This window comes from Artemia sp. Qi Xiang Cuo, chromosome 11, assembly GCF_049724085.1.
Source record: "Artemia sp. Qi Xiang Cuo chromosome 11, ASM4972408v1, whole genome shotgun sequence".
Taxonomy (NCBI): Eukaryota; Metazoa; Arthropoda; class Branchiopoda; order Anostraca; family Artemiidae; genus Artemia; species Artemia sp. Qi Xiang Cuo.
In genome coordinates, this window is record NC_142804.1 from 26,296,576 (window position 1) to 26,312,643 (window position 16,068).

Consider the following 16,068-nt stretch of genomic DNA (forward strand, 5'->3'; position numbering starts at 1 on the left):
ATTTGGACTATTAGGGGAAAAAGTGCATCCGAGCATATTTTATTCCGGTTTTGTAAATACTTCCTTGAAACCCAATTATAGGTTAGAAGCAGGTATACATATAATCCGACCATATGGGAAATTTTCATGTAAAAAATAGATCAGTGTTATAATCGACTTTGTATGCTATTAATCAAAAAAAAAACTTTTGCCACAAAATAAATTTTTCAAAGAAAAGTAAAGGACTCCACTAAACAAAAAATTAGCAAAAATAAAATCAAATAATCGACGAAGCTTGAAACTACCGCAAATCAGCAATGATAAATAAATGAAACCCAAAACAAACAGAAATTACAATAAATAACCGAGTCAAACTCAAAACGAGCAGAAATTAACATAAGTTGGGCTCAAAACCCCTATGCCTTCTGCACTTTACTGCACTATACTGAAAAAAATATAAATGTTCTTACTTTTATAACTTTAATAAATCAAATAATATTAGCATTTTGATTACTAAATATCAGTATATGTCTATTAAACTAACAATGCACATTCATTTGTATTTTTTTCAGTAAAGCGCAAATTATGTTCTGGCCTTGGGAAGGCATAGGGGTTAGGAGATGCCTAGAGGTTAGGAGGGCATAGGAGATGCCTTATTGGGAATTAGCATTAACACAATGCATTTTGATTTAATCTTAAGGCAACATTTAGTTTTTAAACATAAAAGTAAATGGGAAGGTGGATGTGGGAGGGGGATTAGTTGCCCTCCAATCACTTTTGACTATTGAAAAGGGCATCAGCCCTTTCTATTGTCAATCAAATGAGCCCTTTTCGAGGTTCCTACGACAACTCCTTCGATACGAAGTGCCCTGGTCTAAACAACAACGACAACAAAACTCATACATTATACTCACATCAATCTTTACTATAAAAATTTCAAGCCTTCCAATCACTTTTGACTATTAAAAAGGGCACTAGGCCTTTCGATTTCCAATCGAATGAGCCCTTTTTGAGTTTCTACAAAAATGCTTTCTATAAGCAGCTAATATGCCCCCAGGGCATAAATTACAACCCTAGCCGTCAGGGCTCTTAGGCTGGTTGTCATGCTCTAAGACATAATTTCCAGAACTTTCAACTACATTAAACAAAATGGCTATCTCAAAACTTTGATTGGATGTGTTTGGGAAAATGATGGGCATGAGAGGGGCTTTAGTCGCTCTCCCATCACTTTCAACTATTAAAAAAGGCACTAGCCCTTTCAATTTCCAATCAAATGAACCCTTTTGAAGTTTCTACGACAACGCTTTCAATAAAAACCTTATATGCCCCAGGGCACAACTTACACACTTGACCCTGAGGGCTGGGGGGGGGGGGGTTGGCACCCTCAAAAATCTAATTTCAAGAACTTTCTAATACGTTGAACACAATGGCTATCTGAAAATTTTCATTGGATGTGTTTAGGGCAATGGTCCGCGTGAGAGGGTGGTTAATTACCCTCCAATCACTTTCGACTATTAAAAAGAGCACTAGCCCTCTCAATTACCAATTGAAAGAGCCCCTTTTGAAGTTTTTACGACAGCTCTATCTATAAAAACCTTATATGCCCCAGGGCATAACTTACAACCTTTGCCCAAGGGGCTCTGAGAGTTTGTCATCCTTAAATACATAATTTTCAGAACTTTCAACTACGTTGACCAAAATGGCTATCTCTAAACATTGATTGAATATGTTTGGAGAAATGGTGGGCGTGGGAGGGGGTTCAATTACTCTCCACTCACTTTCGACTATTAAAAAGTGCAATTTCATTTTCCAAACAAATGAGCCCTTTTTGAAATTTATGCTACAACTTTCTATGAAAACCTTATATGCCCCCAGGGCATAACTTACAATCCTTGCACTGAGGGCTCTGAGGGGGTTATCATCCTAAAAGACCTAATTTAAAGAACTTTCGACTACGTTGAACAAAATGGATATTTCAATATTTGATTGGATGTGTTTGGGGATATGGTGGGCACGAGAGGGGGGTTAGTTGCCCTTCAATCACTTTCGACTATTAAAAGGGCACTAGTCTCTTCAATTTCCAATTGAATGAGCCCTTCTTGATGTTTTTACAACATCACTTTCTATAAAAACCTTACATGGCCCCAGGGCATAACTTACAACCCTTGCCCTGTGGGTTGTGGGGGGAGGGGTTGTCATCCTTAAAGACCTAATTCCCAAACTTTTCAACTACGTTGAATAAAATGGCTATTTAAAAATTTTGATTGTATATGTTTGGGGAAAAGGTGGGCGTGAGAGGGGGGTTAGTTGCCCTCAAATCACTTTCTGTTATTAAAAAGGGCACTAGCCCTTTGAATTTCCAATCGAAAGATCTCTTTTTCAAGTTTCTACAACAAAGATTTCAATAAAAACTTATATGCCCCCGGGGCATAACTTATAACCCTTGCCCTGAAGACTGTGGGGGAAGTATCAAAGGTATAATTTCCTGAACTTTAAACTGCGTGAAACAAAATGGCTATCTAAAAATTTTGATTGGATGTGTCTGGGAAAAAGGTGGGCGTGAGAGGGGGGTTAGTTGCCCTCAAATCACTTTCCACTATTAAAGAGGGCACTAGCCGTTTCAATTTCCAATCGAATGAGCCCTTTTTCAAGTTAATACGCCAAAGATTTCAATAAAAACCTTATATACCCCCAGGGCATAACTTATAACCGTTGCCCTGAAGACTGTGGTGGGAGTGTCCTGCTCAAAGGTATAATTTCCTGAACTTGAAACTGCGTGGAACAAAATGGCTATCTAAAAATTTTGATTGGATATGTTTCGGGAAATGGTGGGCGTGGAAGGGGTGATAGTTGCCATCCAATCAGTTTCGACTATTAAAATGGGCAGTAGCCATTTCAATTTCCAATCGAATAAGCCCTTTTTGAAGTTTCTGCGACAACGCGTTCTATAAAAACCTTATATGCTTCCAGGGCATAACTTACAACCCTTGCCCTGAGGGCTGTGGGGGAGTGTCCTCCTCAAAAACTTAACTTCTTTCTGGAAAGCAACTACGCTGAACAAAATGGCTATCTAAAAATTTTGTTTGGATGTGTTTGTGGAAAAGGTGGGCGTGAGAGGGGGGTTAGTTACCCGCAAATAATTTTCGACTATTAAAAAGGGCTCAAGACCTTTGAATTTCCAATTGAATGAGCCCTTTTTCAAGATTCTACGACAACTATTTCTATAAAAACTTATATGCCCCCAGGGCATAACTTATAACCCTTGCCCTGAAGACTGTGGGGGGAGTGTCCTGCTCAAATGTACAATTTCCTGAATTTTAAACTGCGTGGAACAAAAACGCTATCTCAAAATTTTGATTGGATGTGTTTGGGGAAACGGTGGGCGTGAAAGGGGTGTTAGTTGCCTTCCAATTACTTTGAACTATTAAAAAGGGCACTAGCCATTTCAATTTCCAATCGAATGAGCCCTTTTTGAAGTTTCTACGACAACGCTTTCTATAAAAACCTTATATGCCCCCAGGGCATAACTTACAACCTTTGCCCTGAGGGCTGTTGGGGGGTTATCATCCTCAAAGACCTAATTTCCAGAACTTAAAACTACGTTGAATAAAAAGGCTATCTCAAAATTTTGATTGGATGTGTTTGGGGAAAAGGTGGGCGTGAGAGGGGAGTTACTTGCCCTCAAATTACTTTCGACTATTAAAAAGGAAACTAGCCTTTACAAGTTATAATTGAATTAGCTATTTTTAAAGTTTCTACGACAATACTTTCTATAAAAACCTTATATGCCCCCAGGGCATAACTGACGACCCTTCCCCTGTAGGCTGTGGGGGAGTGTCCTCCTCAAAAACATAATTTTTATTTAGAAATCAACTACGCTGAAAAAAATGACCATCTCAAATTTTTGATGGGATGTGTTTTGGGAAATGGTGGGCGTGGAAGGGGTGTTAGTTACCTTGCAATCAGTTTGAACTGTTAAAAAGGGAAGAAGCCGCTTTAATTTCCAACTGAATGAGACCTTTTAAAAGTTTTTGCAACAACATTTTCGATACAAAGTGACTTGCTCTAAAGGAAAAAATAATAAAAGATATCTCGTAATGAAATCGTCCTTATATGCCCCCAAGTAAAATTTAAAAAAACCCTAGCCCCGAGGGTTGTGGGGGGATGATTCTCCTCAAAACATTTTTTCTGTCAGGAAATCAACTACGCTGAACAAAATAGCTATATCAAAATTTTGTTTAGATATGTTTGGGGGAATGATGGACGTGGGGGGGGGGGGCGAGTCACTCGAAGAGCCACTCTAATTTCCAATCGAATAAGCCCTTTTCGAAGTTTCTACGACACCTCCTTCGATACAAAGTGCCCGGGTATGGAAAAAAATAAATATATAATACATTTTGCCAACATCGTTCTTTACTTAGGCAGCGCTATTGCGCTGCCTATGATCCGGGGCGAACCTCCAGCATTTTTATTGGGGGGGGGGGGGCAAGAGAGTTCCATATAAAGATAGTCAAAGGGCATGGGATGTATAATAATTTTTTCTTCACATTATTGGGGGGGGGGGCAACAGCCCCCCTTGCCACCCCAAAACGACGCCCCAGCCCCTGCCTATGATCAAGAAATAATAGAAAAATTTTTCAATGAGCGAATAAAATAATTTTGTCCCCAGGGCTTCCGAAAAATTAAGTAGTCTATTATGACTGTTGTTATCGTCGTTTTCTGCATAAGTGTCGCTTTGTTAATTTTGAGATTATTTCTTATAATTCCCTGAATACAGTCATGCATGTATAGATGACACAAGTAAATTATTGTTACCATCATTTAAGAAGATTGCAGAAATATAGAAAACAATCCAGCTATCTGCAGCGAATGTTTCATTTTCCTCCTTTTAAACCCTAAATAGAAAATTTTGAGATATTCTTTGTCAATAGCAGACCCATCAAGGAAGCTATTCCATACAATTTATGAAATGCATAAACAAACTAGATAGAATTTTGTTTGTAGGAACAACTAACCAAGGCTAAACTGCTTTCCCTTTGAACCTTTATTTGCTATCAGCCTTAATTTGATGTGACACAAGACATAATGAAGGTTCTGTTTCACTCTTAGGTTCGGTTGCAAGATGTACGTCGTCTTAAAATTCTAGATATTTTGGCCTTCGATACAGATGACTTTCAATCGCTGTCTCGGTTAAAGCTTTTTCATCCTTTAACTTCTTGCGAGCAAAATACAGCCTGAAACAGTTTGTCCAATCTGAGGACAATGGGAAAATTTGAATTCGAAAATTCAAGGAGCACAAGGAAAAGTTGAACTAAAGACAAATTGCCTAACTATGTATTCTATTATTAGTACCACTGTATAATTTACTTGGGCGTCACTGAAATGGTAATCGAGGGGTCAGCCAATCTTCGTCACCTAGAGTAAAACTCAGAGCGCAGCTTTTTTCGCCATCCCTTGGCTCTTCTGGCCCGATGACTATCTTCATGACATCCACAGCATACTTCGCGCCCTGTGTTTCATGCTTACCTAACACTTGGAACGAGCCACCTGATGTACATGGCTTTTGAATATGGGAAATCTGTCGAGAATAATAACCCTAAGGAAAAACACCCTTTCAGGTTATATGTCTGGTAGTTGCTCTTTCAGGATTTTTTTTTCATAACCCATTGTAAGTGGCAGCTCAATTCGTTCATTTCTTAGACCACTGAAGGTTTGCGACTTGTAGTTTGGAAATGGTTTAGCTAACCCATATGTTCAATATCTGTTTTGATGAACGAAACTCAAGTTTTGACAAATGAAGAAATGATTTCGCTAATAAAAATATATTTTATTTTAAACAATGCCAAATTTGATTGATTGCTTCAAATACAGTCAAACTTCGGTTTTCGAACTTCTCACTGTTCTAACAAATTTGAAGGTCAAATGCCTCTTTTATTTTAAACAAAATATCTGTTGTCCAACACGACGATGCGCAGCATCAAGACGGAACAGAAGTAAATATTATCTAACCGGCCGTCATGCTTTTAATTTACATTCATTGCAGTGTATTTCTTTTTTTAATTGCCTTTTACATTTATTTTCTCTTCATTAACCACCAGTCATGGCTTCATCTTAATTAGCCGTGAGTTATGATTCCGAAAAAGAAAAGTTGTGACAAGAGCACTTGAAGTAAAGAAAGAAAAAAAAATACAAAACACGTAGCCCTCGTGTCTCTGACCTTCTAATATACTGTAAGCAGATAAACAAACATTCATCTTGAAAACGAATTAATCTCTTTTATCTTTTTTTTTTCTAAAAATAGGATTTATTCATCTAACAATTTTGTTTTGTGATAGATTTTTAGAATAAATTGTGGTCGATAACAGAGCTTTGATTGTATACAGATTTGCAAAAAAAAAGAATCCCAGGAAGTTCGACAAATATTTGACTTTTAACGTGAGAATAAAAAAAAAATAGGAACTGCACTTTTTATTTTTTGGAAAAGAGCAACACTCCAGAGACGCTCCAGCCTTAAGGGGGTCTGAGGAGGTGGCAGACTCACTCTTATTTCAGATAATTTCTGTTCAGTATAAATTTTATTTGAACATTCATTTTGATTTTGTCCATTTTAGGCTTCATTTTTTTTTATCACAGTGACTTTAGCTCGTTTAAAGTTTGATTTGCTTTTTTATTTTAGGTTTCATTTAATCGTCCATGGCAATTAATATTAGGTTCAGACTTGACCTGTTATTGTAATTGTAAGACTTTACTTTCGCTCGTTTTAGGTTTTATGTCTCTTCACTTTTCTTTGAAAAACTTTCTTTTTGGATTTTTTTTTTTTTAATTAAATATTATAAGAACCAGAGTCAACACTATAGCACTGACTAAGCAAAGACGTTAGACGTAGAATCTCAGCAGCTTACGCTTCCATTGTATCTTGTAAACTTCGATTCAACCGACATCTTCTAGCAAGTTTACATAATGCTGTTGCCCTTCCCCGTATCCTCTACACCGCACCCTTCTGGAAACTCCTAAAACAGACGAGGGTAAATCCGATCCATGTTCTTTCGTTTTGCCAAGTATCCGCTACATCAGCCTCCGTGGTATAGATATTCGCTCACTATTGCAAAATTCAAGGTCGCTGACCCAGAGGTTGCCGTCACTAGACGGATAGCGAAACAAAATCGAAAAATTGATAAGAATTTAAATGATTGGTCCCTCATTCTTAAGCAGTGATGTATTGTCTTTTTTTCCTATGCTCCGTCTTGTTGCCGTTTTTAATTGTGACAGGTTTTTCAATAATTTTTAATAATAATAATAATTTAATTCTTGTATGATTGTTTAACGTTACTGTTCTGCATCATACATAGTAGGTCGCACCATTTTGAAGATTTTTTTTCCCACATATATTATGTAAATTAAATGGCGATATTAACGTGTCTTAAATTATCACCTTCGGCTCCCACCTTTGACCCGAAAATCCTTTCTGTTTATTTGTTATAGTATAATTGATTCAGTACTGCCATTTTAACAAGTATTGTGAATTTTAACGATTTATTTGTTACACGACTGGAGCCATATCTTGCAGTGGTAAGATTAGACCCCGGCGCCGCGCCGGCGGATCGACCGAACGCCGCCGACGAGAGGCCCGGTCGAACGCCGCCGAAGTGTCTTAGCGCCGCCGGCGCGCCACCGTCGGCAGAGGCGGCGGCGTTTTGTCTACTTTAAATGATTTTTGTGGCAATTCTTAAGGGCGCTAACCGCAAATTCACACCTTTTCCTTCTCGTGCGGTTAAGTATTTCGATTTTCCTGATTAACAATCAAGCAGGGCTTTCACTATCCCTGACTTTTCGGGTATTTCCCGAAAAATCTATGCGTCACCCTGAAAAAAAATTTGGATCCCCGAATCTCCGAAAATCACGGTGCCACCCCTAGCGATTTATCACCAGTGACTTTCCCTGCCAAATATTACTTTGCATACCATAGTTCTTCACTGCTCTCTTGTTCATTAATTTTCGTCTCTTTTGTTACTTTTGATAAAAACCAGACAGATGCAATATGCAATTGCAAATATTGCAATATACTCAGTTCTTCATATTTTGACAAAAAAGTATCGTCTTTATGAAATGAGTCTAAATACTTTTGAATGCAATTTCACAATTGCTATTTCTTACATCATTCGCAGTCAAGAATTTTATTTTCAAGTTGAATAGAATTATAGAACGCACTCACTACTATACAGCTTCGGCCTTTTTTTGGATTTTGAAATTGATAGCCGACAGATTGTTTATACAGCTGAATTTTAAGTTTGCCTATTATTTTTTTTTTTTTTTTTTTTTGCTGTTTTTATATAATATTTTATTAATGTTTAATACTCAATTCTTGAACGCCTGATATAAAATACAATCTTCTTTCTGGAACATTTTTCCCCCCTCCCCCCCCCCCCAAAAAAAAAAAACCTTCGATTGAGACAAAATTTAGCTATAGACTAAGCTATGTACAAGGTTGGGGAATTAAAGATTGAGCCGGAAGTTACCACAAAAATATGATTCATAAATAAATTGTAAATTATTGCATATAGAGGGGGGATAGGGGGCTATCATTTTTAAATGATAATACCTCATTTTTTTTTTTTTATTGAAAGCAGGGATGCCAAAAAGATAATTATTTTTTTCATTTAAAATGGAGACAGGAGAAAATGATATTAAACTACCTAGGAAACCATTGAAATATTTTGATATACCCAGGGCCCCCCATTAATACTTGTTCATTGTCTTGGGTATTTCGTGATTTCTCATAGGCTACTGGCCTTATTTGGCTTTTGTGTGTGCTCCCTTTTAATTAGATTCTTTGGATCTTATGGAATGCCATGGCGAATCTATCACTCAGTTTTCCAATAATTTGAGACATATCTGAATAATTTCGACATTTTTGTTATTGTCTTTGTACCCCTTTACTCATACCCTCAATTTTTTTTCAAGGAACACTAAGCTGTTTAACATTATTTTGCGTGTTTGTTTGAATCATATAGTGACCTAGTTAATTATTAAGTAAATTATTTTTCTAATGAAAGCTGAGACGGTATCCTATCAAGGTGGTATCCAGAGGGGGAGGGGGGGTAGGGAGGATTTACATTTAAATGATAATAGCTCGAAATTTTATTTATTGAAAGCAGGGATCCCAAAAAGTTGATTTTTTTTAATTTAAAGCAGAGAGGGTATCCTATGAAGGTGGTATCCAGAGGGGGGAGGAGGGTAGTGAGCTATCATATTTAAATGATAATACCTCGATTTTTTTTTTTAAAGCAGGGGTGCCAATAAGTTAATTATTATTTTTTATTTAAAGCAGAGACGGTATCCAGAGGGGGGAGGGGACATAGGGAGCTATTATATTAATTTGATAGCGCCTTGATTTTTTTTTTTATTGAAAGCAGGGATGCCAAAAAGTTGAAAAGTTGACAAAATTAACAAGATTTTCGTGAGTTATACTTGATACAGCACTTGCATGGTTTTGTGATCCAAAGGGAAAGGGACATATGCATTCATCCCGTTTTTTTCTTATTTGTGAAACGGGTTTACTTTGAAAACACTCATTCATTAGTACCAGGCAGATTCACACTAAAACGAATTGGAGTGATAAAAGTGATATCGACATCCCCACCTAACGTTGCGCTCGAGTAACAATGGCGCCCTTGGGCCAGTGCCCAAGTTACATTAAAAGGCCAGGTCATAATAAAAGCTTTCAATTTTGGAGGTTCAAGGAGGAGTCTTTGACAGTCTTATGACCTCAGGGTACTAGATGTTGCAACGTTCTTACGTATCTACAGTGGTTTAGAAAATTTGATCACCACACAAATGATTACAAAAAATATGCACAAATGTAACATTTGGAATATTATAACACTTTTTTCAAAGCTTTGAAGAAAAGCAAAAAAGTCTTAATACCCCTAACTACGCTTGACAGCTATTTTAAAAAGAAACTCTTTGGAGATTTCCATGGAAATGACCATAGCAGAAGCTTTGAGCCTGGGTGGGGATCAAAGAGGAGTCTTTGAGTATTTTGACCACAGGTGACTTATTGTTACGACTTTCTTAAATTTGGTAATTCTTGTGAGCATTTGAAAATCAAAGCTTAAACTCAATAACTGATATTAAATGTCCTAAACATTTTGCTTGGATTAAAAGTGACGAACTAGGATGAAAATTTCAACATCTTCCTGGAGATACTTCAGTCTGCATATTATTTCATTTAATTACACTTAAAACGGATTAGCTTTTCATTTTTTACCTAAGAAAATAGCTGACACTTCATTTTTCTTCATAGGGAATAAACTATTAAATGTTTTTTGTGTCATTGTAATTGAAGTGTTCTCATGTGAAGTGTTCATCATGTATTTTTCAATTTGATAAATTTACTCCTTTTAGTTGCAGTTTGTAATTTGACTGATATTAGGTATTGATCAATTTATAATTTGGAATGAATCCCCAAAAGAAAAAACGAATAATATCCGAAAGAGCAGCCAAAAGCAATAAAAAAGCAGTAGTTCAGCCTTAGCCTACATGACATATATTCTATAAAGAAGACAAAAAAAACTTTAAAATGCAGTTTTTTTAAATTGTTATTAAAAACCAGTTTTTAATACAAGAAGGCTTCTTAGGAATCCAAAAGAGCAAAAAAAAAACAATATCAAAGTCACCCATTTCAAATGTTTTAAAGGTGACAAAACAGATATAGGCAAAGGGCATTATGAAAAAATTAAGCTTCTAAGTTCAAAGTTACATTCAAAGTTTTTACCCAGATAACTGACGAATTTTGTGATACTGTATTTGAAGTTGTGTATGCAGTTATGCTCGATGAAAAAAACTACTAATTTGGATAATTATTTATAAGGCTCGAATCTGTTGTAAATTTATGCTGTTATTTGAGAAAGACTGATGAAAACATTAAAGTTTGCGGTCAACACTGATCGCACCGGCGGCGCGCCGCCGACGTCTTACCGGCGGCGTGCTGTTTTTGGCCCCGTCGCCGCCGGTCTTCCCTCATCGGCTCGGCGCCGGGGTCTAGGTAAGATAATGGACACATTAAACAGTAAATGTTTGTGCTTATACTCGTTTGCTTAGAAGTCTTTTTTTTTATTCTGGTTTCTTTCATATATTTGCTTGTCTTGTATTTTACAAAGTGTCTAATTGTTGTCTTTATTGTTTTATTATTTTTTCTCTCTTACTGCTCCATCTTCTTGCTTTTGTAACACGGGTTTTCAAATAAATAAATAAATAAAGGCCGATATGCCTCCTGGATATTATTTTCACCTTTCTGTCCGCTATATTTATATAAAACGAATGGTTGTAAAACATTAAAGGTGGCACAATTGATCAGAAATTAAAATTTCTAATAGCCTTCATAAGGAATAAACCCCTCACATGAAGACCAACACCCACTCCCACGCCCTATTTTTCCCAGGCATTCCAGTAGCCCCCAAAGTGTCGAATTAAAATTTCGGATACCCATTTCACTTACAATGATCACAAAAATCATAAAAAATTGGTTTCTTATCCGACCCCCGCACGAAGGTCCTCAGCTTGGCTTAAAAGAAAGTACCTTGGGCTGAGGGGGTAGAGAGGACAGAGCTTTTGAGGTGTACGTCACTTCTGAGCTGTACCTTCGTTTTGCACAAAAGCGCCTGAGTACGCTTGCAATTGATGAGCACAAAACTGCAAACAAGACATCGCCCAAGAAATGTTTGACCACTGTTTTTTTTTTTTTGCTCGGATACTAGCATGACATAAAAGCTTGTCAAGTACATGGTTCCCCGAAATATGAAGCTTGAAGCTAAAGCCTGCTGGACTATAAGGTAAGGGATATAATATTTCGTAGAAAAAGTCTCCTTGGCCGAAGGCAACTTTTTAAAAAATTTGAAGTGAATCCCAGCGCTATTTATTTCCACTACCCGAACGAACTTCCACCAAAGATACCAAAACCTTGGGTGAACAATCCTAAGAAAATAAATCAAGAAACTTGTCATTCCCAACTTTTCTACCCCGTCAAGTTCAACTGCCCCTTGGCTTGACAGCTTCACCGCCTCGAACTTCGGCCCAAAGTGGCCTTCCGTTGCTTCTATGTGTCCTTATGATTGTAACTCCTTATTTTTGTACTGTATGACTGAAGGCACAAAGAAGGCTCTTGGAAACTCTAATTGTTCCCCCTCCCATAACGTAAACAACACTATTTCTTGATTGATATCAAGATAAGCATTCCGTCGGGTTACTGGATCAGCATTCATTCACCTCTTTGCGTGAAAGTTCGTAATTTAGTTGCATGTGTCCAGGATAGCCAAAGATTTGTCAGAGATTGCCAGTGACAAATTTGGCATTTTTGAAAAGAGAACATTTTTTTGTTGGTGGGAAGTCATTAAACATCCCCTTACATGTAAGTATCGCTTATTGCTATGAAGGAAATCAGAATAGAGAAGAAAATTATAGAGCCTTAGCAATAGAACATATTGAAAATGTAATTAGATCCAAATTGGGGAAACCGAACCTCATAAAAAGACAGATCAATCATATTCAGTGCAATCAATGCAATCGTACCAATGCAATCTAAAAGTATGACCACCACAATCACAAATGCGATTCCCAAGCCATTCAGAAAAACGCAGGAAATTTAAATTCAAAACTTATGTTTTCATAAGAAAAGAATCAGCCAGATGGAGGCAGACAAAAAGAAGGCAAACCTGGCATTGTAAGTTTTAGATTCCCCCCCCCCCCAAAATCTGTCCACAGAATGTCTTTAAGGAATGACATCGTTTCAATATTTACTAGTGTCAGTTTTTGGCCTAAGAAAGCCCGACATCAAAGACGTCTTTCGATTAAAAGCAACTAACGGTGCTAGGCCTGTGGATCTGAAACTTACTTTCACGTTTTTTGGGACTCAATCTTGTAATCAAACCACAGTTTTATGAAGATTGATACTACTGAGGACGATCGATAAATCCAGAACAATTTTAAGCAATTTTTTAGGGGTTAGGGGCTTTTTTCGGAAATTCCCAAAAACTTCCTATCATAACTACAAATTACTGCTCAGTCAAATTTGAATGAAAATTAGTTTCCAAAATAGTGGTGCTCAGGAAACATTTGGCAATAGTGTTCCTTTATATATTGGTTTTTGAATTTCGGCAACTATAGTCGTGGTTCACTCATTAGGATGAAGCTGCAACCAAGATTTTCCATGTAGCAGCTCACTTCCGAAAGCAGTTCTGTTGAGCTTTTTTCTGAATGTGTTTTAATTTTGGAATACAGATTCCAGAAACTTAAGCAAAACATAATCAGCGATTGATCAGTAGATATATTGTATGCATATCTATTCGCTTACCACAAATATACCTCAATATTAAGATAATGAAGTCCGCTTTTATATAGATTCTTATCAATAACTTTAAGTTAGTTAAAAATAACAAATATGTACAATCTCACCCTCTGCACATTCACAGTTACGAGTAGTCTGGACAGGACTGTCTCTGCATCGCTTACCTCCCCATTCTCCTCGATACGGATCTGGATTCTTTGCCTTTAATAACAAATAAATTCATTATACTCATGAAAAAAGACCTAACAAGATCAAAAGGTGGCATAACTGTCTTTTGAACCTAATAGGCTCTGCTTGCCTCATATAATCACACATGAATTATTTTGAAAAGGGATTAAATCTCTTCTATTTTGACTCTTGTTTTAGAGTTTGGCATACGTAAAATATTTTCAGATAGAAATATTTGGTAAGATATTCCATCACTAAATGCATACATATAAAGCAACTGGAAGTAAACCCCATTTGCCATTTAAATCAAGATTAACCGTAGCACACAAAGTTAGTTTAACAATCCAAGTAGGCTCTAGGTTTTGAAAAATAAATTTTTTGGGGTTTATAATATTTACAATCTGTACTTATTCTCTATTTCTATTTCAAATGATGAAATACCTCATTGTCTTTTTCCTCCCGTTTGAGATGAGTCCTCAGTTTGGCAAATTTTTATCTTTTTTTATAAGCTCTAGTAACCTTATCTTATCTCACTGCCTTTAAGAAGTTGATCTGAAGCTTGATTTAAAAAATACAGCAAGTAACCATAATGTTCCTGAAAAGTTTCTTTTTGTGTCTCGTCTAATATAGTAATCCAAGGACGTTATAAAATTTACAGATGGGGCTTTTAGCACAAAAATTACAATTACCTGATGAACTCCACCAGTCGCAGCGCTGTATTTCCAGGTCGAGTGAGGGAAAAAAACAAATAAACACGCATCCGTGATCTTTTTTATGGCAACAAAATACGAAATTCCACAGATATGAGCTTGAAATTTCTACAGTAGGGTTCTCTGATATGCTGAATTTGATGGTGTGATTTTCATTAAGATTCTATAGCTTTTAGGGGTTTTCCCCTTTTTTAGAAAATCAGGCAAATCATAAAAATCCGATTCTTTCGATATATCTATTGGTATCAAAATTCCGTTTTTTAGAGTTTTGGTTACTATTGAGCCAGGTCGCTCCTTACTTACAGTTCGTTACCACGAACTGTTTGCTCAAAGCACGTTAAAGAATTTACAGATAGAGCTTTTAGCACAAAAACTACAATTACCTGATGAACTCCACCAGTTGCAACGTTATATTTCCAAGTCGAGTGAGCAGTTAACTGCATTGTCCATGGAGACATTCCATGATAGGCATTTCGCAAAGAGATAATGTCGTTTGCACCAGTGTAAAGACGAGCCATCAGCATGGCTAAATCATTTGCCTCTGAACCACTGTTGACAAAATAGACTACCTAGTGAACAGTAAAAATAAGCAATAATTTTTAGTTAATAATTAGGGTGAAGTATTTGACGTTTGCAAGTGAAGACTAGATTAATCGATGAAATTATTATTGAAATGCCATTTTGGAGGTTGGTTACAATCACAAAATACGACGATAAAAGTTAAAAACAAACAAAAGTTTCATTCCTCGTTTTCTATTTGCTTACTTCACTTGCAGCCTCAGAAAAACTTATTTTACTCATTGCAGGGGTAGATCCAGAATTTTTTTTTAGGGGGGGGGGCAAAATAGGTTGATCTGATAAGCTTGCGTTAGGAGCAAGTTTAATTAACGCAAAATTGCGTTAATTAAGTAAATTACACTAATTTAAACTACGTTAGGGGGGCGCGCGTTCCCTCACCCCCCTCCCTCTGAATCCGCCACTGACTAATTGAGATATTAACATCATCTGTCATTTTTTGGCAATCGGATATATTAGATGCAGGTCCGTATTTTTTCTTCCACTTTCAAGTTAAAATTATGCCAAAGCTTGACAAGAAGAAAATTTTAGTGCTAACTCCCTCTGTCTTTTTCACTATTAAATAAAAAACAATCTTTTCAACTACAACAAGAAGCAACTCTAAAACCTTATAACGAACAAGAATTATTCCTTATATGATGGGGACTTCCCCCTCCTCAGCCCCCTGCTCTTTGAGCTTAAGTTTTAATTTCTGTTCCAATTTTTTAAGAGCGACTGTTCAAAAAGAAGGGCTGTTTAGTTGGAATAAGAAGTGTTTTCAAAAGCACTATAAAACTTTAGCGTAAAGATTGGAGGTTGAGGCAGACCTCCCTTATATACCGATTAATTTCTGTTCATTTTAAGTTTAAATGTTGCTCCTTTTACTTTCAGTTGCAAAAACACTTTTATTTTTCATATAATTCTAATCATTTTCGAATCATCCCCCGGCTAAACAAGATGTGATGTGAGCTAATGGCCCTATAAATCTCCGACTCCTTGCTGGTAAGTTGTATATATTAATAATTGTAAATTAATTGGTAGCGTAAACATTTACAATTTCTCTTACACCTGATTCCTTATACGTAGTAACCAGTTACTAAAGCAATCGAATGCATTTGAAAAAACTGAATGGCAAAAGATCAGCTAGGATACTAGTTCTGAAATTAATAAAGACATGGCCTCAAAAAGAAATGACAATACTACCAGACAGAAATTCGAATGATATTAAAAAAAACGATTTTATGCGACGGTTTTCGCATAAATTTAACTTGCATCCTCTTACCTCAATTCAATTTATTGCGACTAATTTGACTG

The 16,068-nt window shown here is 36.5% G+C and overlaps 1 protein-coding gene across 1 annotated transcript in view; it reads right to left on the reverse strand.

Moving 5' to 3' along the window:
* The window catches only part of LOC148946808 (alanine--glyoxylate aminotransferase 2, mitochondrial), a 105,365-nt gene that overhangs the window by 60,889 nt on the left and 28,408 nt on the right, over positions 1-16,068 (reverse strand). Inside the window, exons 5-6 of the mRNA XM_089096613.1 lie at positions 14,583-14,768; positions 13,429-13,522 (exon numbers count right to left, since the gene is read on the reverse strand). Of these exons, the coding sequence (XP_088952739.1) occupies positions 13,429-13,522; positions 14,583-14,768 (280 nt within the window). The remainder of the gene's footprint in view (positions 1-13,428; positions 13,523-14,582; positions 14,769-16,068) is intronic.